We start from the raw sequence: 24,146 nt of genomic DNA, 5'->3' as shown, positions 1-24,146 counted from the left end.
CTCCAGCACCCCCCTCTCTCTCCCCCCAACAACCTAAAACCCTGCAAATGTGCACAAGTGGATCAGGGAGAACTGGTACAAAATGTGGTCACACTAAATTAAAATGAGTTTTGTGTTTACTGAACCTCATATGAAGTGAACTGATGATTAAAAATGAATAATTGCTTTTTTTTAAACAGCTATCTCACATTACACATGCCTCACATTTTGCACATGCCTAAGACTTTCCATGGCAACGTAGCTGCAAAATGTATTTATTCGATAAACTAAAGTGAGTTATTGGAAAAAGTGAGTTATGTACATTCAAATCTCACGTATTTATCAGTGAGTTAATTGACTATAAATCATCAGTAACATGACAAAGAGTCCTATTGATCTAAATATACTGTATGTCAGTGCAACATTAATGGCAATGATCCAAATTAACACATTGTTCAGATAAACACTGTCAAATGCTATTATTGTCACTCAATCATACAAAGTAGACTCTTCTCCTCACTGTCCACCCTCATCGGCGTGCCGCTCAAACCTCCCCCCAACAACCCACCCACCCGTCACCCACCCATCGCTTCCACTGACACACATCTGAGCAAGACCCTGCACCTTTTGTCTTGGGCTCCCTCTTTGTTAGCAGCTGGTGGACAGAGCAGCAGCCTGCAGCAGCAGCAGCATCATGTCTACTTTACTGTGTAATGACAACGTGCTGCAACACATCACACATGCACACACACACTTACACACCTCTTCCTCTTTTTTGTTCTTATTTATTTGGTTTTGTTTTGTTTTTCAATGAGGGACACAATGAATTAACACACTCATGTTAATTTATTGTTTTGTCCTTATTTGAGTAAAGGTGATAAAAACCATGGTGGGAGTGTGATCAGTGAATGGTGGGTTTATATAAAAAATATATATAAAGTGTTGAATGTTACTGGAATTTTTATTATTTATTTATTATTTCAATTGAGGACATTTTTTTATATTTTTATTGCATATTGACTATATCTATCTATCTATCTATCTATCTATCTATCTATCTATCTATCTATCTATGTTTGTGTGGTTGAAGTGGTGAAGCAGCAGCATCATCACCACCACCAAAGTGAACTGCAGATAACCCCATGACGTGGCAGACACAGTATGGAAAGCCTATATAAAATTGACGGTGGCCGCATGTATCTGGTGGTGGTCTGAGCCGCTGATAAGGCTTTGCAGGCGATCTGACTTCAGTCTAGATGAAGGATGAGCTTCTCAGACATAGACGCTGTCCATCCTGCTGATGCTCCCTCGTCTCGTCGTAAACTCTTGTGCACCCTCTGGTGCTTGCTAGTCTCCCAAACTTCTTTGTGTAGCCTGCTTTGCAGATTGTCTTCCTTGTCTGTGTGGTTGCTCATTATTCAGAGACAGACGGATCTCAGGTCATCTGCAGCTGCAGCAAAGGAGAAGCAGGAAAGATGGCGATCATCCATTAGAACGACCGGGCGCACGCATGAAATACGAGGACAACTTTTGGGAGGATCGCTTGAGGAGAAGATTGTACTAGTGAGTTTTTCCTCTTGCACTATATTTCCAGTTTCGCCAAGATTTCGGCTGGGCTTTCAAGGTCTGCGAGAACGTCGGTATGGTAGATCATGGGATATAATTTGGAGAGCGCCTCGTGAATGACCTGGAAAGAGCTGATCACCCCCCGTTTTTTCCTCCTTATAGTCCAGGTCCTGCCGACTTGGGAGTGGAGGAGAGAGGAGATTTTAGTCGGGTGGGCGCTCCGGCTGGCACCCATGCAGCCCAAAGTCAAGTGGGTCTTCTCGCTTCCCACTTAATATCCTTAACCAACCTAGCGCTTCCTCGCTATGTCGCCTTTCGGTTTGTTGTCAAAGTGACACACGGAAATGGACGCGGCTGTGTGTAGAGAGAGGCTCGCCTGCGTGTTTCAGCAGCACCGGAGCGGAGTGTTTTGTTATTCTGACATGTCTGGTCAGGGGAATTACTGGCCCCGGCTGTGCGTCCCCTCTCCGGCCGTGCGTGTTGTTGCGCGTTAGCTTCATGGAGAAGCCATTGCACGGATTGCTCTCCTCTCCCAACCAGCCTCCATTAGCGACACAGAGGAGCTGGCATAGCCGCTGGTCCAGTCACACTCACACACACACACACACACACACACACACTCACAGTCACAGTCACACACACACAGAGACACACACAGACACACTCACCATGAAAGCCATGTCCAGTGTGAGGAGGCTATCTTATGTATATATAAAAAAGAAAGCAATCTGGTGGCGGATTTCTCTCGGTTCTCCACAGGGTTGGAGCTTGATGTGTCCTGGTGCTGGTGAAATGAATGTAAACGCAGTGTGTCTCTGTATCTTTAGTCTGATTAGTGTTTTTTTTTTTTTTTTTTTTTTGTTCCTGGTGCTTATTGCTACATTGTTAGCCGCTTGTGCTTCTCTGTCCCCCCCCCCCTGCACTGTTGTGGATGTCTATGTGCTTGTCACTGGTCTCAAGTCAGGTATGTGTCATAGTAGTAGGGCTTCACCATAAAATGGAGGAAAGCAGATGAGTCTCCAAGGAGAGCCCTGGAGTCAGACAGGCAGGATCCCTCACGCCAGAACAAAGGTTGTGTTCAAAAAAAAAAAAAAAGGACAGCAGAAAGAGATCGACCACAGTCTCTTCTTCTTCTTCCTCTTCCTCTGCTTCTTTTTCTGCTTTTTTCAGCTCTGAAGTTTTAGTCAGTGAAGAGGAAGCAGAAGAACTCTGAAAAAGTCAGACCAGATCATTTTTGCCGGGTCTTTCAAGGTTAACTCCATGAACTTTAATTTACACAATTATAACACAACTTTTGACTTGTGAGATTTATATTTTTATTTAAAGACCTGCAGCTGACACTTTTGGACGGTAGGATACACGTCTGTGACTGTGATGGCTTGAGGGACACATGGATGAGATAGGAATTTTAATGCTGAATAATGCAGTGTTTTGGCCGTGCAGGCGGTTAATGTTCAACAAAGTGGTCTCGAAACACAGACACACACTCTCGGTCTCTCTCCTCTGTGTGTGTGTGCATGCGTGCGTGTGTGTGTGTGTGTGAATGAAGGACAGGCTGTTGCAGATAGTTTCTGAAAGGAAGTTCTCAAGATGATTCTTGATTCTTTGAACCTTCGGTCAAATTACAGCTTTGTTGGTGTAAATGTGAAAGTCAAGTGTTTGCTGGTTACACAGGAGTCCTCTGTGTTTATACTGGGCTGCACATGTGCATGTTATTGTATAATTACAGTGATTTATTTGGTGTTTTAAAGCATGTTTAAAAGTTATTTGGACTAATGCATTTAAGCTGTGGGTCATTTATTAACAGGCTGTGTGTTGTAACGTCCACTGTACAACCTCAGGTGACGTTTCACGCATTATATCCTAAAGGTATCTGTTGACCAGCCTGTCAGGAGACCGGAGGTGTGTTTGCAAGCCGTGGTCTCTCTCTGTGTGTGTGTGTGTACGTGTGTGTGGCAGTTGCTGTGTGTTAAATGTGTGTGTGTGTGTGAGAGAGAGAGTGTGTGGCTGTGCTACACTCTGCAGTTCCCCTGGCCACTGTGTGAAATCTTGCTGACAAGGAGACTGTGAGCTTGACACACTGTGCTGCGACAATGCTGGGGCTGAGAAGAGCAATCAAAATGGTGGCGATGCTCCTTCTCCCTGGCGTGGCAGGGCAAACAGGTTCTCAAGGAGGAGCCGATAGAGGACGGCCGGGCAGGAATCTGCTGCGGTCGACACATTTGTCTCACAGACGGGTGCAATGGAAATAGTCTGGTGGATAGTAGATGTTCTTCAAATGAGCTCAGTGATGTAAACCTGGATGCGATTGTGATGATTTTTTTTTTCTTTCCCCTTTTTTAAAGAAAGCTCATCTCTGACATGGCGTGCTGTGTCTTTGCACTTAGAGTTCCTGCTGTAACTTTCACAAGTCTTCAACACATTCTTGAGTCCTTCTCAATTGTAAAGCGTATTCTTGCCTCAGCGGTTGCTGATCTGATCTGTGTGCTCAGGTTTTCTGCTCAGCTCCCTGGTTAAGGTCATGTGAGTCAGGGCTGTTTGCCCGTGCTCTGACTGGCAGAGATGGCATTTCCACTAGTTAGTGTTGTAGTAAAGCAAAACTGGATAGGGCAACAGCTGAGGGGCCGCAGACTCTCCGTGGCCCCTAAAAGTCCCCGGGTCCTCTGTGTAATTTTAAATTATTACAAATTTGTCTGGTCATATAAAGTGTAAATGTGAATTAAAAAGGGTCCAAAGGTGGCTTTCTACTCGATCTTGACACCGTGTCTTTAAGGTCTGTGTCTAAATTATAAAGCTTAGTTAATTAATTTATTATTTGATCAACAGAAAATGAATCGGTCTCAGTTAATCTGCTGGTTCCAGCTTCCCCAGCATGAGATCAGCCCAAACTGATAAACTGTTGCTTTCCTTTTTTTCCTTGTCAAACAGTGCACTTTGGATTTGAAACAAAACAAGATATTTTGAACATGCCGTCAATGGATTTGTTTTTGAGACAAAAATATGAATCGACTAATCAAGTGAATAAACATCAGATTTAATCTGGAATGGAAATGATTATTAGTCGTATTCCCCCAAAGTTGAATGTAGCATCTTGAGTATTTTAATTAATTTTCTCCTTACATGGTGCATATCTTTAAATAAATTTGTGTGTAATCAATTTATCGTGAGCTAAATGACACAGAGCACCCTGGGGCCTGATAATATTTCAGCACTCAACTTACTGTTTCTGGCACTTGAGGCTAAATGCATTGAGGGAATATCTGTGTGTGTGTGTGTGTGTGTGTGTGTGTGTGTGTGTGTGTGTGTGTGTGTGTGTGTGTGTGTGTGTGAATGTGGTTGTGTGTGTGTGTTTTACATGTGTCTATACAGCAGTGAATTATTCAAAGTACCTTACAACATGCTATAAGATACTGTGTTATGTCATGACAGCTTTAACATTTAACACTGATATCAATATTTCAGGGATATTTTTTATTATATGGTCTCTTGTAAGTTTAATCATAGTTTCATGGTGCAAAGTAAATATTTGTGTTATGTCTGGAGAGCGACAATGGCTGTCGAAATCAAAAGAGTTGAAATGTAACTCTGCATGAAATATTTAACGCACATTGTTACTGCAGTTCAGCTTTAAGGTGACAGGGCAGAAGTGAACTATGGTAGATACTTTTAGAAAAAAAAATTACATAACTGGATTTTTGCAAGGTATTTCAGGATTACGCTAGAAAAGCCCAACAGAGAGGACAGAGGATTAAACAGGAGAGACTTCTGTGATGGTTTGAACACTGGAAGGAAGCGGTGGTGAAGCTCATCACTCACACAGATATTCTTTCTGGGTCTCTTGCACTCAAACACACACAACCACTCTCTCTCTCTCTCTCTCTCTCTCTCTCTCTCTCTCTCTCTCTCTCTCTCTCTCTCTCTCTCTCTCTCTCTCTCTCTCTCTCTCTCTCTCTCTCTCTCTCTTTCTCTCTCCCTCTCTTTTCATTCACTCACTCACGTTGGGTGATGCACTCCTCCATTCTTCTCTACCTGGGGCAGTGAAGAAGGCTGGGGAGGCGCACAAAAGCAAATTGAAATGCTCCAGTGAGTGCTTTCTTGACATGATGCATGGCTCATGAGATGCAGCCTGGCCCTGCTGCTACACTTGTAAGTGTGCTGACACACACAGGCCCCACATCCACAACACTGAAGTCATTGCAGCACAGCAGAAAAAAAGAAAAAAAACACCCTCACTACTTGCTCTTGCATTTTTCTGACCTTCTACCCTCCGTGAACATGTTTCTTTCTCCCTTGAACCACAATATTTGATTGTGTTGGGTTGTGTTTGTTTAAAGCAACGATAATCAGATGAATAATTTAAGGCCGTGTAACTCGGTATTGGCCTGTTTGAAAGACCATGAGACAACATCATGCTGGGGGTTAGAAGAAGGAAGTGGCTTGCTAGAGGTGTCATTCCAGTTTCTGTTGTCAGTTGCCACGTTACACTGCTGCAAAACTGGTTCCTCCTCTCTACTTTCTATCAGAACATCAACAGTTTAACGTTGTCGTTCCTCTCCTGTAAAAAAAGGCTTGCAGCTGAAGCACTTGCGTCTGTTGCCAGTGTTTTTGACACATTTTAGAGTACACAGGGGGCTTAGTTTTATAGAAATCGGAGGCTTCAGGTACAACGTGGCCGTGCTGATGAAACAGTTTGTCCGACGAGATAAATTAAGTCGTCTGTACGGCGTCCTCAGGTTTCCAGCCTAGGCTCAGGATTTATGCCCTTCTCTAATAAGACACAGTGAACCAACTCTGTCAGCCTCGAGCTGCCTGTGGTGGAAAAAATCCTGAATTCTTTGGAGACGCCCGTTCCTTGGGCAGTGTGGTGCCACCGGACAAGGCCTTCATTGAGGAGGAACAGGAGTGGTCTTGTAGAAGGGATCCACACTGGCTCGGCCTACGAAGCAACAGAGCTGTCCAAGGACGATTAAATATTTAGAAGCTTGGAAAGGAGGTCTCAGTGGTAAGTTAATATTGATGGGTCTCTCATCTTTCCTTTCTCAAACTTGTAGAGTTGCCTCGAGAGGTCAGTTTGGTGAACCTGGAGAGGAACTAAACTTCTTCTCTTCAGATAAACTCACCAGTAGATTTAAAAAGGTTGCCATCGCTGCACAGCCTTTCATCCAACGTTTCTGCGAAGAAACCAGGCTGACTTTGACTTTTCTGCTTTTTTTTCTTTCTGGCTTCCTGTGTCCTCTTTTGGTCACTCTGAAATACTCCATCCTGACTAGCTTGTAACCTCACCCACTCCCTGTAACTGTAGTAACTGCCATGTCAGGCTTACAAGGAAGTCAGCATTGCAGTGTTTTCTGGCAGTTGTCCACTGAGCACCACTTATAAGAAACCCTTGAGTGCATCTCTCAGCCTTTTCTTCAGCTCTTTTTCTGTTTTCTTTTAAAAAGCATATTGGTGGAAGTAGATAGAGCTGAAGGAATTTTGATAGAGAAAATGAAACCAAGGTTTTAGACTTTTGATTGAGGTGAAATAATCAATGGAACATGGTTTGAGAAAGACACTGGATCACCAGTTTACTTTGTTTGAGAACTGACTGGGTCCAGATACTGTCTGAGATGGACCAGAATTTATTTCAGACGGCAGCAGATTGATTTATTTCAGGAAATGGTTTCCTCGGATAGATGGTCTACAAGGCTGTGTGGAATGTTAGGTTTCCTGGAGTAATTGTCCTGTGGAAATGCACTTCCTGGTTTCTCTGCAAGATCTGTCCTTGGGCATCCTTCAGCCACCCGACTCTCCAGCAGTGTTTATTTAGCCCTTGAACCCATGTGCTGCAGTTACAGGAGATCTGGATGAATCATGTTTTATTCTAGCCTTGCATGTCTTGACCGTGAACGTGCACGGCTTAGACGTATGAATTCTGTGTGGAGCCGTAGCCTACTTGTGTACAGTACTTGATAGAATCCTTTTTCTCTGAATTTTCCCTTTCAAGCTCAAGGGAAGAAACCTCTTGAGAAAACCAAATATATCTACCTATTCCTTCCCATATAAAATTGTAAAAATAATCACGCCTGAGGCTATTAATTAAATTGTGCACTTAATCATTTTTGGATGGAATATTTAATAATGTTGCAGAGGGTTGCCCCCAGTTTTTATCTTTTTATGCTTTTCAGTTTAGAAAATCTGCATTGTAGCTCTCCCACAGAAGCACTAAAACATGTTTCCAACATGTCAGGTCACTTGTATTATTATCTACAGAGGCATATGCACATCTTCTTAAAGTTTGGTGTGACAGGGTGGTTCAAAGCTCCATATTTAGAGGCACAGTTCTCAGATCTCTTGCAGCTTATGATGAAGAACATCAGAGCTGCACTCTAGGTGGCCATCTTTGCAGCGAACACAAACCACACATCTCACTTCTGCTTTTGCTGACGGTCATGACAGTCTGCAGAGGAACCGACAGGAGGGGAAGCTGCATGCTCGCCCAGGTCTGTGCTCTTAAAGTTAAACACTTCCATCTGTGTAACAAGATAGCAGAGCAGAGCAGAGGCAGCTCCACTTCAGCCAAGCAGGACAGTCAAAGACCTTGAGGAGCAAACAAAATGGTGGATGACCATGCCACTGATACTCCAGTGTGATTGGCTGTGTGTCTCCTTGGCCACAGTGGGGCTGGCTGTGTGAAATGGAGTCCTCTGTGTGGAGCGTTGGCCCAGCCTCAGCTCTGATGCAGAAGATAATTCTGTCAGCCCTGAGAGAGAGAGAGAGAGAGAGAGAGAGAGAGAGGAAGAGAGCAGCCAAGTGAGGTGACTATACTAAAAGAAGGTTGAGCTGCAGTAGACTTCCAGTGAACTCCAGCCATGCATGTCAGCCTGCTTCCACCTCTTCTCCTCACACAGCTGCTTGATGTCCTATAGGTTCTGACTTTATGTTATTAACTGAATTTTTCATTTGGTGCTTTTTTTTTTTTTTGGCGTCGAGCAGTCGATGGCGGTGGCGCGAGAAAAGATCAGCTAAGATGAAAAGGTTCTTTTTTTTTTTTTTTTTGGTGCTGTTAACAGGAATGAAGAGAGTGACTATGTATGGGTATTCATTATCTAACCTTCACACCCAGCAGGCTTTAGCCGAGGGATTTACCAGCCCCCTGTTTTGTTGCTTTGTGAAAATTTCAGCTCGCAAGGTCACACAACTATCTTTGAAGGCTCATGATTAAAACGTAAATGCGGGAGATGTAAAAGAGTGGAAGCGCTACAGTTTGAATGGAGAAGTTTTTTTTTTTTTTTTTTAATGTTGAGTTTTCACCATGACAACCTGAAGACAGTAGCCTCGCGAAAGATGGCTATTAATGCTCGTCTCCTCTTAATCTGCCTGGTCATTATCTTCAGTGCAAAAGAGGCCAAATGTTGCTACTGAGTGCTCTCTGTTGCAGACGTCCCCCTTTTCAGGAGGAACAATCTGAGCCCTTTGCTAAGCACAAAGGCTACCCTTGGAGCAAGGTTACTTGTACCATGATGGCCAGCTTCTATTTTTTTTATTTTATTCTGCAGCTTTAGAAAGAAACATGGAATTAGCAAGTTGGATGTCTTGGATTGCGAGGGGAAATGTCTTGGGTTTGAAAAGAAGGAATAAAGAGAGGAGAGTGAGTGCAGTGATATTAAGTATTAAAGCCTGTCTGACTGGGTGGGTGATGTCAGGTAACCATCTGTCAGAGAGAGACAGGCTGACACAGGCACTGTCTGACCTTGCAGTATGGACGACCCAGACAAAAAGTAGAAAATTATCATCTCTTTCTGGGATTAGTCTTGCAACTGAAAGTCATGCTAATGACATCCCTCTCTGCCTCTTTCAGCTCCCCTGTCTTTCTTTTTGATGTGAGAACTTGCTTGAAGGCCCTCAGTCAGCAGAATACTTTGAGGTCCAAAGATCAAAATGCTTCAATCCTCCAGGCTGAGCTCGTTGTCCTTTATTACGGCAGTGCTACATGTTCATATTGTGTAATGCATTTGCTTTGATTTTTGAATCAGATGAGATCTCGAGCATGACATTGTTAAGTAAACCAGTTTTAAGGGCTGTAATAGTGTGTAACTCAGTTCTGCATCACCTCGCCTCATTTGTTCCATTAAACCTGCGTTCAGTCAATTTAATAGGACGGTGCTTAGCTTACACAAACTTTTCCTTTACCCACAATCCTTAGGGGTCACCTGGGCCTGCTGTGGTGAGAAGCTTCTTTTTTATGCCCCCTGAATGTGACACTATAGTGAAGGTCAAGCTGCAGACAGAGCAGCAAAGCCAGCTGGATTGCAGCGTCTGAAGGGCTCTGCACCTGTATTTACCAGTCCTATGAGACATTCTGGGATTACTGAGCTGGTTTCACAAAGAAAGAAATACACCCCATCTTTTCTTTTCTTATTCATTCAGTTAAAGTAACCAATGGAACCAAGTTAAACACAAAAGCCTACTCTTTGTGTTTCCAATGCCAGCAAGAATGGGTAAACATTTCAGTTGCGGAAGTATGCACATACCTCATTAATTCTGGGTTGTAATAGTTTTGAGATTAAATTAGTTACATTGAAAATCATGACGTGAGATAATTTTGCACAAATTAACTGCACTGATTCTAATTAGATCAAGTAAAACTAGATTTCATGGGAATGTCAAAGGAGCCGTGGCAACATTTCTTTTGCTGCTGAAAGTCTCAGATTAGGAAAAAGACATAAAATCAGATTTAAGACCCTTTACATTTTCTTTTCTGGAAACAAACTTCAAGACTTGGAGGAATAATGGCACCATCAGGACCTTATCTGGATCAGGTCATCTTTCTATGATGGATGCTCATGTAAAGAGGAAGCTCTAAAGGAAAAACCACCAAGGGGCCAAGAGCAGGCTAAAAATATCTGAGGGACTGTATAGCAGAGTTGATTCACAACATGCGCGTAGCAGGAGTTTTGTGTTCTACATATTTATAAAATTAGTGGTAGGACAATACAAAGACAAAAAGTACAATTTTGCAACAATGTGGCTGTCTTATTGACAATAAATGGAACTTGTGATCTGATGAATCCAAGGTAGAAAGTAAAAATTCTTGTGGCTGAATAATATCCAACAGCAAACACCAGCAACTCCAAATCAATACGAAATATTGAATTAAATTCTAATTCAATAAACCTACTTTTAATGGGAAAATACCTAAAATACTTGGATGGCAAATGACTTCCTGTGTCCAAAAGGGAACCCGTGCAGTCAAGTAAAGCAATCTTACATCATGTGCAGACTCTTCTCTTAATGGTTTTTCCTCAGTTTGATGTAACTTTGGCTGAACAGTGGTAACTGGGGCATCGCAGAGCAATTATGAAGTAATGGTAAACGCTCTAATGGTATTCAGACCTCTTAAATGTTTACATACTGTGTTATAGATTAAAATAGAATCAAATTTAATTTAGTTTTAGGAAACCATTCAATCAAATGAACATTTTTATTAATCTAGAAATCTAAATGTAGTTAATTGGACATTGTATAGGAAGGAACCTGTGTGTACATGGTCCCATAATTCAGGATCAAGACACCATAGAGCTCTGTCAAAAGGTCATGGAGGAAGTGGTCTCAGTGACTGAGACATTGAAAAAAAAAATCTGAACCACCAAGACTCAGCTAAACTAATTATCTCTGTCAGAGAGATGATCAAAAACCCAGTGGTCAGTCCAACAGAACTTCTCTACAGTTATGGGAGAACCTGCCAGAAGGATGACCTCTTCATCTCTTTGAGTAAAAGTCATATGACGCCTAGTGGTGATAGTAACATAAGGGAAGTTTGAATGCAGCCAAGTACAGGAAACCTTCTCCAGAAAGCATGTGATCTTAGACCGAGGCGACCTGACCTTTCTGCAAAACAGTAACCGGAAGCAGCAGCAGCCGAGACCAGGCTGGACTACTGCAGGACAAGTCTGTGGCTGTCAGTGAGTGGTCAGACCAAAGCCCAGACTTAAACCCTGTAGAATAATCTGTGGAGAGACCTGAAGATGGCAGTTTGGACGCCTCCCACCCAATCCGATGGCCCTTGAGAGGATCAGCCAGGAAGAATAGGAAATGGCAAATCCAGGTGTGCAAAGCTAGTAGAGCCTGAACCAGAAGGACTTGACGCTGTAACCTATACAAAGAAGCGTAGTAAGGGTTGAATACGTTTTGTCAATCACACATTTCAGTTTTTCTTTTTGATAAACGTTCCAAAAACATTTTTTCACTTTGTCTTCATAGGTTATTGAGCGTGGACTGAAGGGCAGAAATGCCAATTTTATCCATTACAAATTAAATCTACAACACAATTAAGTGATGGAGTCTGAATTGTTTCTGTAGCTGCTGTAGTTCATCAAAGGAAGAAAGGTCATAAATGGTGAAGGTGTGTTTTAATGCTTTTGAAATCACCATGTGAAAAATTGTAAAATGAAAAAAAGTCTTATTTCTCATTTCAATATGGATGGCACCTTGCTTTAATTAGAGTATTTTGCTTTTACATCAGATATTTGAGGTGGACTTAGGGCTTATGGTGAAGGAGTGCAAGAAGAATACTCCGTGGTGAAGGCTGTTGTTAGCTGGTTAATGGTTGACCTACTTTTCTGAATGCCATATGCTTCCTGAAACAGATTTGTTGTCAGATTAACGCCAGCGTTTTCAGTCAGGTGGCAGATATTATCTCACGACACTGTTGATGATTTTATCCACTCTCAGAGACAGTTTTGGACTTTTGGCCTGTCCGCAGTTGCTTGATTCATCATTAACATGATGTGGCCTCAGCATTACCATGATGAGAGGACCCAGATGTGTGGCTGCGTGATTTAGCTTAAGAGATGATTAATAATGCCTCTCAATCTGCCTTTTTTTTTTTTGTTCACCACGTTGACCTCGGTGACCAAAAAACCAAAACAGAATCTATAAAAATGATCATCAGAGTAGGAAAGTATGCTCAAGTCTGGGTTTAATCTAAACTTAAACTAAAGTATAATCAAAACATTGTAAGTTGAAATGTTTTCCAGCGATTTACGGAGAGAAGTGTGATGGCATTGCTGTTGCTCTATTTTGGTCTTTTCTGTTGTACTTAATGCCATTCCCATCCCTTTCATTCCATTTCGGCAGATGTCTGAAGAATGTTATGACAAAACGTTCATACTGAACATTATTGATTCCTCACATCTCCCCTGAAAAGGCCTGGTCCATTGATCGTCCAGGTGGGATCGATGTCTCATCTCTGTGTATTCAGTCTTCCTCAAATGAGCAGCACCATGTGATCATTTAAGGAAGCTCTCTGCTCTGGCAGGGGAGGGAGGGGGGGTGATGGGAGATGAGGGAGGGAGGGAGAGGTGGGGGGTACTGGCCACCTCACTGTTGATGTTATCACACGAGAGACGCAGCACAGTCGCAACGAAACAGATATGCTCATCAACACCACAGGATATCAGTGTGTCGGTCTCAGGTGTAGAGATTGTGGTATTGTAAATTAATCCGAGTGTTAAAGGCTTTGAGATCAAGGTGTGTTTTAAACGCGTTATTATATGCATGTAGTAATGAAGGTGCTATAGGTCAAAGCAGCAGCCCCCTTCACAGGCCAAAACAATATGTAGTAGTTTATATAGTGTATAATTTCTTTTTTTTATTATTATTATTATACATCCTGATAGAGACACAAATGTGAAATGTACCAAATGTTATAACATCGAACAGTTGTTGAGACATTTCCCTTAAAGCACAAAAACAAAGATTAGAGATCTAACAGTACCACTGTGGTCTGTTGGAAACTGTGACTGGGGTTTGTTGATGTTTTATTGAATATATGGAAAGTGAGTAAGTTAAGAAAATTAGCAGCTCATTTACTCGCCTTCTCATTGTTCATCGGCATCCTCCTTGCATGAAGGTCCTGTTTACTGTAAACGTCGGTGACTTCTCTGCAGCAGGAAAGCTAACGCTTTATTTGTATGAGGGGACGTAACACCGGTGTGGAAATAAGTTGAAATTGATTTGCTTTTCGGGAGAATCTGTTAGAAGAAAATACAAAGATAGTGCCAACGTATCTCCACTTAACATGCATGTTGTGGTTGTATCTGTCAATATGTGCTCCAGTGAGAGGATGAGGCAGCAGCGCAGTATTGGACTATGAAGGTCAGTCAGGTCGGACCAGCTTTTCTCTTTTGAACCAGTGTTGTTATCTGCTACAGTGCCGACAGATAAAAGCCCAACTGTGAGCCAACAAGGGTGTAAGCTGCACACAGTCCAAAGAATTGCCACGAACCAGATGCAGTTATTTTGGCTGGCTTGCATTTGAGGGCACCATTCCTAATCTGAACCAAAATAACTTCCAAAGCGTGTGTATTAAGGAGAAATTCTTGGGAGATCCTTTTTAGGGAATAATGCAGTGTGACATATTCAGACCCTGTGGCTTTAATGTGTGTTCTGAGACCTTTCAGGTGAAGCTAAGCTGTGAAAAACCCAAGACAAGTTGTCGCTGGAGTTCTCTGCACTCTGTGTATTTGAGGTGGTGACGGTGCCCAGTGACTGTGTGTGTGTGTGTGTGTGTGTGTGTGTGTGTGTGTGTGTGTGTGTGTGTGTGTGTGTGTGTGTGTGTGTGTGTGTGTAATCTGTTTCAACTGAATGTTGTTTGTGCATGGCAGTGAATTGAGGAAGCACAAATGGCTGCATGTTTGCTGATAGTACAGATGTTAACTACTTACTGGTTAGCCTTCGGCTGTGGTTTTGGGGCCTCTAACAGCAACATCTATGTGTGAGCAGGAATTATATTGAAAGGAGTCTCCCCTCAAAACATTGTTAACAATAATAATTAATTAAATTTAAACTTTCAATGTCTGTGACCTTTAAATCCATTATACACTCTTTTAGCTATGATTGTGGTCTCCACCTACACCTGCAGTAACATCTGGCCCTTCAGCCATTCAATGCTCCACTATGATAATCCTTACTGCCAGTCTGTTGCTGGGGGCTGAGCTGCAGGTAGTGGACAGTGTACAGAGCTTTTCCCTTTCAAAACATCTGCTTGTTGCAGTTAAACATAATGTAAAGTTGTGGGTCAGACAACTAAACATGACCTGAAATCTGCTGTAAGGCCCAGGGGAGCCACAATGGACACTGCGTTTGCACCTTTTATCGACAACAAATAATCAATTAATGCAGGAAGTAATCAGCAGTTTCATCAATGAAAAAAACTGTTAGTTGCAGCCCAGATGGAGTGAACCTGACAGGGAAGGGAACTGTTTAATGTGTAGAAGTTGTACCTTACACTCTCCTTTTGCCCAGATATGGGTTTGAAATAACTGGTTTAATAAATTAAAGAGAAAATGCTGTCGTCAAGCGTCTTCTGGATCTGTTTTAACTTGGACTACTAACTCATACGGTCACAATCCTGTCAGGTCTTGCTGCACATATTGTGATCTATGAACAGATTTGAAATAAATTTCACCATGTTGGAATTTTTTATGTTTACTCACAGTGTTTATTCAAGTGTTTTCTCAAAAGTTTCACTGCAGTCTGTGCAGTGTGTTGGATGTCTTTAACAGACAAAATGAAAACCTGTTGGTAGAAAATGCGAGGTAGAAATGCGATTTGAGGATATTCTTTGTGCACATCACAGAAACCACTTAATATTAAAATACTTGTGTTTCTTTGAATGCGTGTGTTAGTGTCTAAAGAGGAAGGTGTGGTTTCACGGTTGGAGATATCTGCGTCTTTTCAGTTTCAGTTTCAGTTGCATCCATCTCTTCCCTCCACCTCTGTCTCCTGTGCCACACAACCCCAGAGCCGGACGTTTCCACTCCATCCTTAAAATTTGCCAAGGTGCTCTATTCATCAAATGCTGCTCCGCTTTTTCTCTCTCGAGACCTGTGGTGATTGTGCTTTAAAGGTTCAATTTAGTTTGGAACTTGTTCCCAGAATCACTCTGGCTTATCCAGATGTTGCTTTGCATACTTCAGACTTTTGACTTTTCTGATGAGGTCACAGGTGAACTCTTTCATGTCGACCCTGTCTGTGCTGCACCGTGACATAGTACACCACCGCTCCCATGTTGGCTGACTGCAGAGCCTTTGCACTCATATATGGGGCTTTTGCTTTGCTTCTCAGCGGTTTTATCAGAAGTTTTTGTGGTTATCCGCAAGCTGTCTGGACTTCCACAGCTCCCCATTCGCTGCCATTTCTTAAGGACATGTTGGACAGCACAGAGTTCAGACTGGAAGCACTTTAATATCTTTTTATAGCCTTCCATGCTTTGTAGGCATCGGTTACAGTGGCTTTAGACAGGACTCAAACCCCTTTACACACTTTATCATGATAGATTCAATTATAAATGGAAGAAAAATAGGTCTGTACTCAAAAACCCATAATGACACATTAAAAACAAGTCAAATTTATTAAAAATCCTAAATTAAAATATTTCTTTTACAAAAAAAGTGTTCAGACTGTTAATTCAGTGCTTTGTAGAGGCCCCTCTGGTTGCAGATAGCTTCAGGACTTTTTGGACAAGTCTGTACAAGCTGTGCACAGCTGGATTTGGGCAGTTCATCCCATTCTTCCCATTAGATCCTCTCAAGCTCCATCTATCTTCAGGTCTCTCCACAGATGGTCCGTGGGCTCAAAGACGTGATTCAGCTCACGCCGTACCTGAAAGGTGAACCCCCGCCCCAGTCTGAGGTCCACCCTGCTTCCCTGTAGGGAGGGTATTATCTAGGTGTTCGCCTGAATCACTGATCGCCAATCAATTCACTTTGACTCCAGTCAAGTTCCACACACACTTCAGGGAAAAGTAAAGAAAGAAGAAGGAACCAGAGCACTATTTAGAGCCACAGCAAAGGATCTTTGCAAATAAGAGATTGATGACTACTTGTTTATTGATGAACCAATTGATTAATGCACTGTGATTTCAGTCTAATCAGATTAAGATCAAATATATTGCCTATTAAGCAAAAAAAAAAAAAAAAGTCTGTCCAATGAAAATTTGTATTTGTGCCAAATGACTGTCGGATAATTTTGACACAAATAATTCCTGTCAGTCAACAAAACTCAGTAATGATGAAATTGTATTTGCAGATTAAATGTCAATGCAAACCAGCTGCAGATGATCTTATTGCCTGGCTCTAATAACGCACTTACCAGGTGTAGATGTAGCCTGTCAAACCAAAGCATTTCACAGTCTCTCAGTTGTATCTGGTAAAGAGAATGATTAAAGATTTGATGCCAAAATAAATATTTCTTGCTGCTGCTTCACTTGGCCCACACTTGCATCAGCAGATGTTGGATTTCAGGAGAATGATTGAGCCTTCAGATCCAAAGTTTTTTGTTTTTTTAAAAAAAGGCTGCGTCGAGGTTTGTCATTCTGTGATGAAGGAAATCGGCTGAGAGGTCCTTGAAAAAACCTGACGACTGTTTGTCACATAAAGTAAGCGGTTTAAAAAAGTTCAACTTGATCCTCAGAGCATTTTTTCATTTGATACATCAAAGTATTGATTATTACAATGAAAAATAATCAATAGACTATTATTAGTTGCAATCGGCTTCAGTGCTTGCCATCATTGCCGCCCATTTCCATCAGTTTTTCAATATAATGCAGCACCTCAGTCTCAGTCTCAGTAGTTGTAAAAGTTGTGCAATTAGGCGCTCAATGAATTCTGTTATTGCAATATCCTGTCGCAGGTTGGCATATTTCATAGCACACAGTGTCTCAAAGTGGAATTATCTGTCAGGTAAAAGACAGGTGCAATATTATCACTGTGAGCAAAATGCCGAGATGGCGGGGAGGACACTGAGAAAAGGGAAATACGCTGATTTCTGGCACTGATGTGATTATTGTGCCTGTGAAAACCGCCCCATCGCATAACATGAGTATTAGTTATTTACATGCAGAGACTCAATGTGCCAGCATGCATAAGCTGGTTATGAATCTGTTTGCTTTGCCACGGTGGTGTGCACCAGATGTCTTGTCTCTAGTAATTTATATATGATAAAATAATCAACCTGAATCCATGCAACCTTGTACCAATGAAGTGTTCAGCTATACCCCAATCCAGTAGGGGATGCTTGGAGGCATGTTTTGGATCTTATCTCCTCCAGTTTACGGTTGTAATGAGGTTTAATACATGTTGTCATTGGCATGGTCCTTTATGAGCTACGTTCAAATGTAATCAGTCGAATAAACCTGATAATTTATGAGCTTTCTTAATGAATACGATCACGTGAGCGTAACATTTACAGAGCAGTTTTGCTTAAATTCCCATTTTGTGCCTAGTTTTAATCATAACTTACCTACTTTTTGGGTTATTTTTGTCTGGACCTTGCTGTGAAGGTGCTCTGAAGCCTCAGTCTGTGGCACTTCTGCACTGGATTGCGCGATGATATGCACTGTGTGTTATTTGCGCTTGAGCAACTGCTGAGCACACTATCAGATCCGGTGTGTTGGGTTCTCCAGGGCTGCTGACATCAGAGGATGGGAGTAGCCATCTTGATCTCCAGCTCTCTATCTCCTGTTTGTGCAAGAGGCCAAATTCTCAATGGTCCTGTGACGCAACGTTCTCTGCTCCTCTGCAGGCACAATGAGATCTTTTTCTTGCTTGTCTTTTTTTTTTCTTTGTCTCTACTCTCTTCTGAGTGAACCTGGTGAACACAGTGGACAAAGAAGATCAGCATTTGAAGTATGGTGCAGTTACCTTTGCACTCTTCTCTCTCCATCTCTCCCTCTCTTTGTTTTATAACTTTCTTGAAACTAAAAATGTATTGATTTCCCCCTGATGTTGTCATCTCATCTCGGCAAAAATCAATTTCCATGTCTCTGGCTACCTGCTGTTGTTGCGACTGTATTTTTCCTTTAAAAAGCGGCCTGTCGTTCTCAATCAATGGGTCATTAATTATTGAGGCTGTGCAGGTTGACAAGATGCATGTCCTGTCTTGTTTGCCAGATAAATTATCCCGTCGCCAGGATGCTGGCCATGTAAGAACGCAACACAGCCGTAGATTTTTGTCTCCCCCGACGGCGTGAGGTGGTAGCACTAACCAACAGTTAAGGACAAAACCTCTGTACTTCTAATCAGCTTAATGCTGGCTTATTCAAAGGCCCTCTTTCAGACAGAGCAGCTGCTGTCAGCCAGTTTGAGTAGAGGGTGTGACTGCTGGCAGAGCTCACCGATGCAGAGAGACCGGTTGGTGATTAACAAATGTCAGTAGACTTTGGAATCTGGGGAGCCCTGTCTGATGGCTTTGTCCTCTGTTGCCTACCAGTGAAGGTCTTCCAGGTGGCTCCGTCATGCTCTCTCGCCGCCTCCCTTCTCCTCCCACCCTTCCCCTTCAGGCCGCTCGCCCCTTCTGCCTCTCTCGTTGCCCCCTCTCTCTCTCTCGTCTTCTCCTCGGGGCTCGGGGTTGCAGAGCTCTGAGATAAAGAAGTTCAGACATGCCTCACATTTTTAGACCCCCTTGTGGAAAGCAGTTGGCAGCTCCTACAAAACGCATTTGCGGTATTTCGTTTGCACAAAGTGTTGGTGCATGCCGCTCGCGCCGACCTATTCTGTTCCTTCTTTGGAACGGGGATTCTAGTGTTTCTCTGAAAATCTCTTGATGTGAGAGATAATTTCCCTGAGAAATGAAAGGACTAGGCAGAAGTCGGGGCTGGCAGGAGTGTGAGATGTTTTCTGCTGAGCAGTGTGGGCAGAGGGCTTGGGTACAGCGCTGTACATCTGGCAGATAGATTTCTGTCAGCAGCTCTCCAGTGACAGGCTGCCTGCCTTTGAGGAAGAGGATCAGATCTGTGGGTCCATGTTGTGTGCTGGCTGAACACCTAAGCGCACATAGTCAGCTCCTAAAATGGCTGCCCTTGAAGCTCAGCTCAGAGGAGGATCTGAGCAGCTCAGTCGCTGCCTGTTAGAGCCCCAGCTGACTAGATGAAAGCAGTTACACAATCTCACCCATTAACTTGGTGTGGCGTAGGGACTGACTGGCTGAAAAGACACAGCCAATTCTAAGGCAGATGGTGGTTGTGTAGGAGGCTTTTTTTTTTCTTCTTTCCCTCTCTGGGCATTCCTCTCCCCTCCTTCTCCGAAAGGATTCTCTTCATATCCATGTCAAGGAACCTGGCATTAGTAGGCAACTTTGTTCAAAACTGCCGTGAACTGCCAAGAGAGCAGGGTGGGGCCCCGTGGTGAGGCTGTAACCTGACCCTGGACAACAATGGATCCCCTGGTTGCTCAGGGACATACTGGCGGCTTGGCCGGCTCGCATGGAGCTTTCCACTGGCTGGCCAGTTGGGTGTGGGAAGCAGGGCGGGATTCCCAACTGTCCCTGGCTGGATCTCACTTGAAATTTCTTGGTCTCAATGTCCAGAGCAGTTGACTGAATATCATAGTGATACTGACGCTGTATTTCATCGGTATTTCTGGTGACATCAAAGATTACGTTGTCACACAACACAACAATTTCTATTTTTAGTTTGTCAGCTTTCACTTTTAGGTAATTACACTAATTGATTTTTGTTTTCAGTGGAAATAAATGACCCTGAAACTGTTTCTTTGATCACATTAGCAATTAAAGCAGCTATTCATTTTCTCAAAGTTTAACTAAATTAGAATTTCACTCATGATAGACAGATTAAAAAAGAACAAGGTTAAAAAATTGATGCAGCATAATTTTTGGATGCCTCCATTACCCACAATGCAACTTCCCTGCCAACAGCTTAGCCATGTGGGTGTGTTATGCTATAGCATAGCCTGGAGCTGATAGACTGGAGCAGAGATAAGGACTGGACTACAAAGGTCTGTTGTCTTCAGCCCCAACTGACACTGACTCAGGTGACATCACCTGAGGCACTTTATCAGATTTAGCTCCGCTCTCTCTGTGGAGCCATCGAAAGGTGTATACAACTTTTTCCACCTATACAGCCTCTCCCCAGAGCCCTGTGACACTTTGATGTATACAATCAACACAGTCAACTCTGAGCAGCTGTACCACATTTTATTTGATATCAAAATTATCTGGGGCAGATGGAGGCTTATAGTGTATGGTGCTATGCTACAGTATTTCCAATGAAAACATAGACTTCCACTAATTTGCACCCTCAATTGACTAATTGCTAATCAGATTTGGGTTAACAGTTGATCTAAATTATATCATAGTAGGCTACTGTATATGATAATTGCATAATGTCATGTTCAGATGTTTCCCCTGCTCCTTATGTAGAACATTGCACTGAAAAAAGAAAGATGCAATCTCTATAAAGTTTATTGTGCTGAAAAAACGCATACCTCCATGCTTGGCGATAAAAGCACAAGTACACCTTTTTATTTTTTTTATTTATTTTTTTTTATAATTTCTTCTTATTATAATTCCATTGTTATTTAATTGGGTTTTATTACAGCCACTGATGATGACTCCTCATCTTGGACAAGAACCATAGGGGTCATACTGGACTCATACTGAGACAGGAGCCATTGTGTCTCATTAAGAACAATGAATCAACATCATTAAACCTTTTTGAATACTTGCAAAATATTTTAGTCTTTGCCTAATGGAATACACAAATGTACACGAACGTGTGCAGACATCTTAATTCTAAATTACATTTAATTATTGTACTCTAAGTTAAATATGTCAGCCACATTTTTTTCCTACATTTTCTCCTTTATATTGTTTTGTCAAGTTGTACAATGAAGGCAAAAAAATAAAAATAAATCTTAAAATACTTTTTTACTTTGTCAGCCCTCAAGAGAGTGTTTTCAGAAAACAAAAAAAGGTTGTTGCATCCTCAGGCTTATGTTCTGGTCATTTTTAACTGCAACAAACACAACTGACACACAGTGTACACAGTGTTTGAATTTACCTGCTCCTGATGTGTACACAACCTTGTTGTTTTAGTCTCGTCTTTCGAGTTTTTGTTTTGGTGGACAAAATAAGGGAAACACCCCACGATTCATCACTCAGAGCTGCTTTAACCCCATCTTGAAATGCAGTCCTACATGGTCTGAACTGTGCAAGAGATTATATAGCTTAAGTTTTCCATAGTGTTCATAATAAAACTACTCTTAAACTTACTCAGCTGTTTGAGGGTGTAATCACCCTGAAATATGGAAACATCATGAGGGACCAGTATTTGTACCAGAGGGTGCACCTGCTCCTGTGAAATGGCCTCATATTCTAAGTGTTGGCCATAATGCATCCATTGAGAGCAGTTATAAGACCTAATGAGTCCCATAGTATAGACATACCCGTACCATTACAGACCCTCCATATTTACTCTAGCTTATGTGTCCTTGCACACTTGCTTTGTTCCAGTGTCAATGTGGAGGCCTTGCCCTTGGTAAAACTTCTGACCTGCTTTTGTTGAGATGTTTTGCTGAGAGGTGGTTACATAGCTGTTCTGTTAAGTGGCTCATTTATTGACTGGCTTCTGTCTGGTTTGCTTCTTTTGTCATTGCAGTGTGTTTATATTTAACTGGCGACTTTGATGCACCTGGACACTGACAATTTTGGGCTCTGATCCTGAAAATCCAGATTTTTGACCTGACATAAACATACAGCATAATTATGATCCCTACAATTAAAATATGACTCACCTTGTTAGCCTCATGAAGTTTTTATGTTGTGTTGAAGTTCGATATTCAAAATGTCTCCACCGCAGTATCTGAGCACCATGATGTGTTTCTCTCATTATCAGATTTTGTATTTTTGACTTTGATTCATTTCTTTTGTGCGTGTGTTTGAAAGAAAAGTGAAAGGGAATCAGATTGACTGGGCTTTGATTTACAATCTTGTGCCCTTTTAACTACCTATTTAATAACCAGTGAGAGCAACAAATCCTATTTGCAATATTTACGAGACAAAATGACAATTGATTAGAAAGCTGTGATGAAAGAGCAGTGAAAAGATGGCCACATCAACAGCTTACATTTTGCTGGCCAAGTCCGAACCGCAGAGGAGCTCAAAGACATAAAGCCTTCATCTCTCAGTTGATTCATTCAATCTTATTTCAGAGCAGTTGATACAATCTGATGGAATAGTCTGCTCTAAATACTGAGCTGTGGAGCTGCTCTCCAGCTGTTGCTTATCCCAAGGTAATAAAAATGGGACAAATCAGCCCATAATCCCTCCTCAGTCCCTCCATTGTTCTTTGAACGATGCTATGCTAAAAAATGGGACCTTCTTAGTATTCGGAGTAACATCAGCATCATCTGAATTCTCCTCTTTGTCGTGTTTTGTTGCGTTTTCCATCAGAGTTTGTAGACGGCTCCGGTCGTTAGAGTAGAGTAGAGATGATAAATTGTTTTCATAGGAATTTTTGACACTCCGTCCACGTTGTCAAAATAATGAGACAACAGGAATTCGTGGTGGCTCTGCATAATACACAGATATATCGTCTTTGTTCAATTTTAAAAAACGTTTCTGGGAGCAAAACTCAAGACTTCTAATTTTACACGGTTTGTTAAAAAGGTGTTTCAGTGACATATTTGATTCAGACTTTGAGGGCTTTTATTTTTCAACTTCAGCTTTTACTGCACCGTTTTATCCCTCTGTGACATTTCTTAGATTTAAAGTAATCATAAAAAAATAAATGCAAATTATATTGTGTCTGTCCTCGTCCTCAAGCGCAATAACAATAATATTTTATCCCAGAAAAAGCTCCCCCTCCTCAACAATGCAGCATGGGGAAAAATAATGTACCACATCACTTTGAAGCCCAGTCTGGCAAATGCAACCTGAAGAGGTTCCATAAATCCAGCAAATGAGACTTTAAAAGGACATCTTCTGAACACATAATCACAATCATAAACATTTCTAAGCATTATATTTTCTCATTTGAAATTGTCTTACTTGTTATGTAGGCAAGGTGTGCACTTTGTTCTCAGCTGGAATTGTTATTGGTAATCATGTAATAATAGCAGGCTCATTTTTGTGGAGGAGCATTCACAACACTGAATACTGAAGAATTACAGGATGACATTAGTCCTGAAATGACTTCAGTGTTAAAACTTTGTTATGGTTCTGTTTATACAAGACTCCCTGTGATTGTTTATTGTAAATACCCCTTCATTTGCATCACTGATGGCTGCTGTGCGTGGTTTAACATGATTCTCATAAATTGCTTTTCTTGTCATTCATGGTTGCTTGAATTAAACATTTATTCTTCTATCTACGCCTTTGAAAATGACACGTCCTCATGTTGTTTTGTTTCTTCTCTCTCCCTTTCTCTGCAGGTTTCCCTGATTTTCCAGGGAGTGCTGCCTCTTTTTAGCGATGGAGGTACTGCAGTGTGATGGCTGTGACTTCCGTGCCGAGTCATATGACGACTTGAAGACCCACATTCAGGAAGTACACACTGTTTTCCTGCAGCCTGCAGATGCAGATGAGTCCGACTCTCTGAAAGACGAAGACGAGGACGAGGAGGAAGAGGACGACTACGAGGATAAGGATGACACGGATTATACGCCTCCTAAAGCTGGAACGAGTATGTCTACCACATTAATTCCGATGTTACTGTTAATTTGTTGGGGGATTAGGAAACACTCCTCAGAGAACTCTCACAGTAGGATGAACATATATTTAAGTGAGGAGCATAAAAATGTATTGAGTTATGACTGAAAAAC

At 42.0% G+C, this 24,146-nt stretch overlaps 1 protein-coding gene across 4 annotated transcripts in view; it reads left to right on the top strand.

The window, feature by feature from the left end:
* Positions 1–740: 740 nt before the first annotated feature.
* znf462 (zinc finger protein 462) overlaps positions 741–24,146 on the top strand; it is a 48,200-nt gene continuing 24,794 nt past the window's right edge. Inside the window, exons 1-2 of one of the 4 annotated variants that reach the window (XM_083983514.1) lie at positions 741–1,542; positions 23,757–24,007. In XM_083983514.1, coding sequence (XP_083839640.1) covers positions 23,797–24,007 — 211 coding nt within the window. In that variant the 5' untranslated portion in view covers positions 741–1,542; positions 23,757–23,796. Of the gene's footprint in view, positions 1,543–1,784; positions 1,796–6,292; positions 6,548–8,242; positions 8,343–23,756; positions 24,008–24,146 lie in introns of those variants that run through there. The other 3 variants (XM_083983517.1, XM_083983515.1, XM_083983516.1) reach the window with 3 other exon arrangements.

The sequence above is a fragment of the Trachurus trachurus genome, assembly GCF_905171665.1.
Source record: "Trachurus trachurus genome assembly, chromosome: 12".
Taxonomy (NCBI): Eukaryota; Metazoa; Chordata; class Actinopteri; order Carangiformes; family Carangidae; genus Trachurus; species Trachurus trachurus.
The sequence above is the reverse complement of the archived record's forward strand: the minus strand, read 5'-3'. Positions and strand labels throughout refer to the sequence as shown.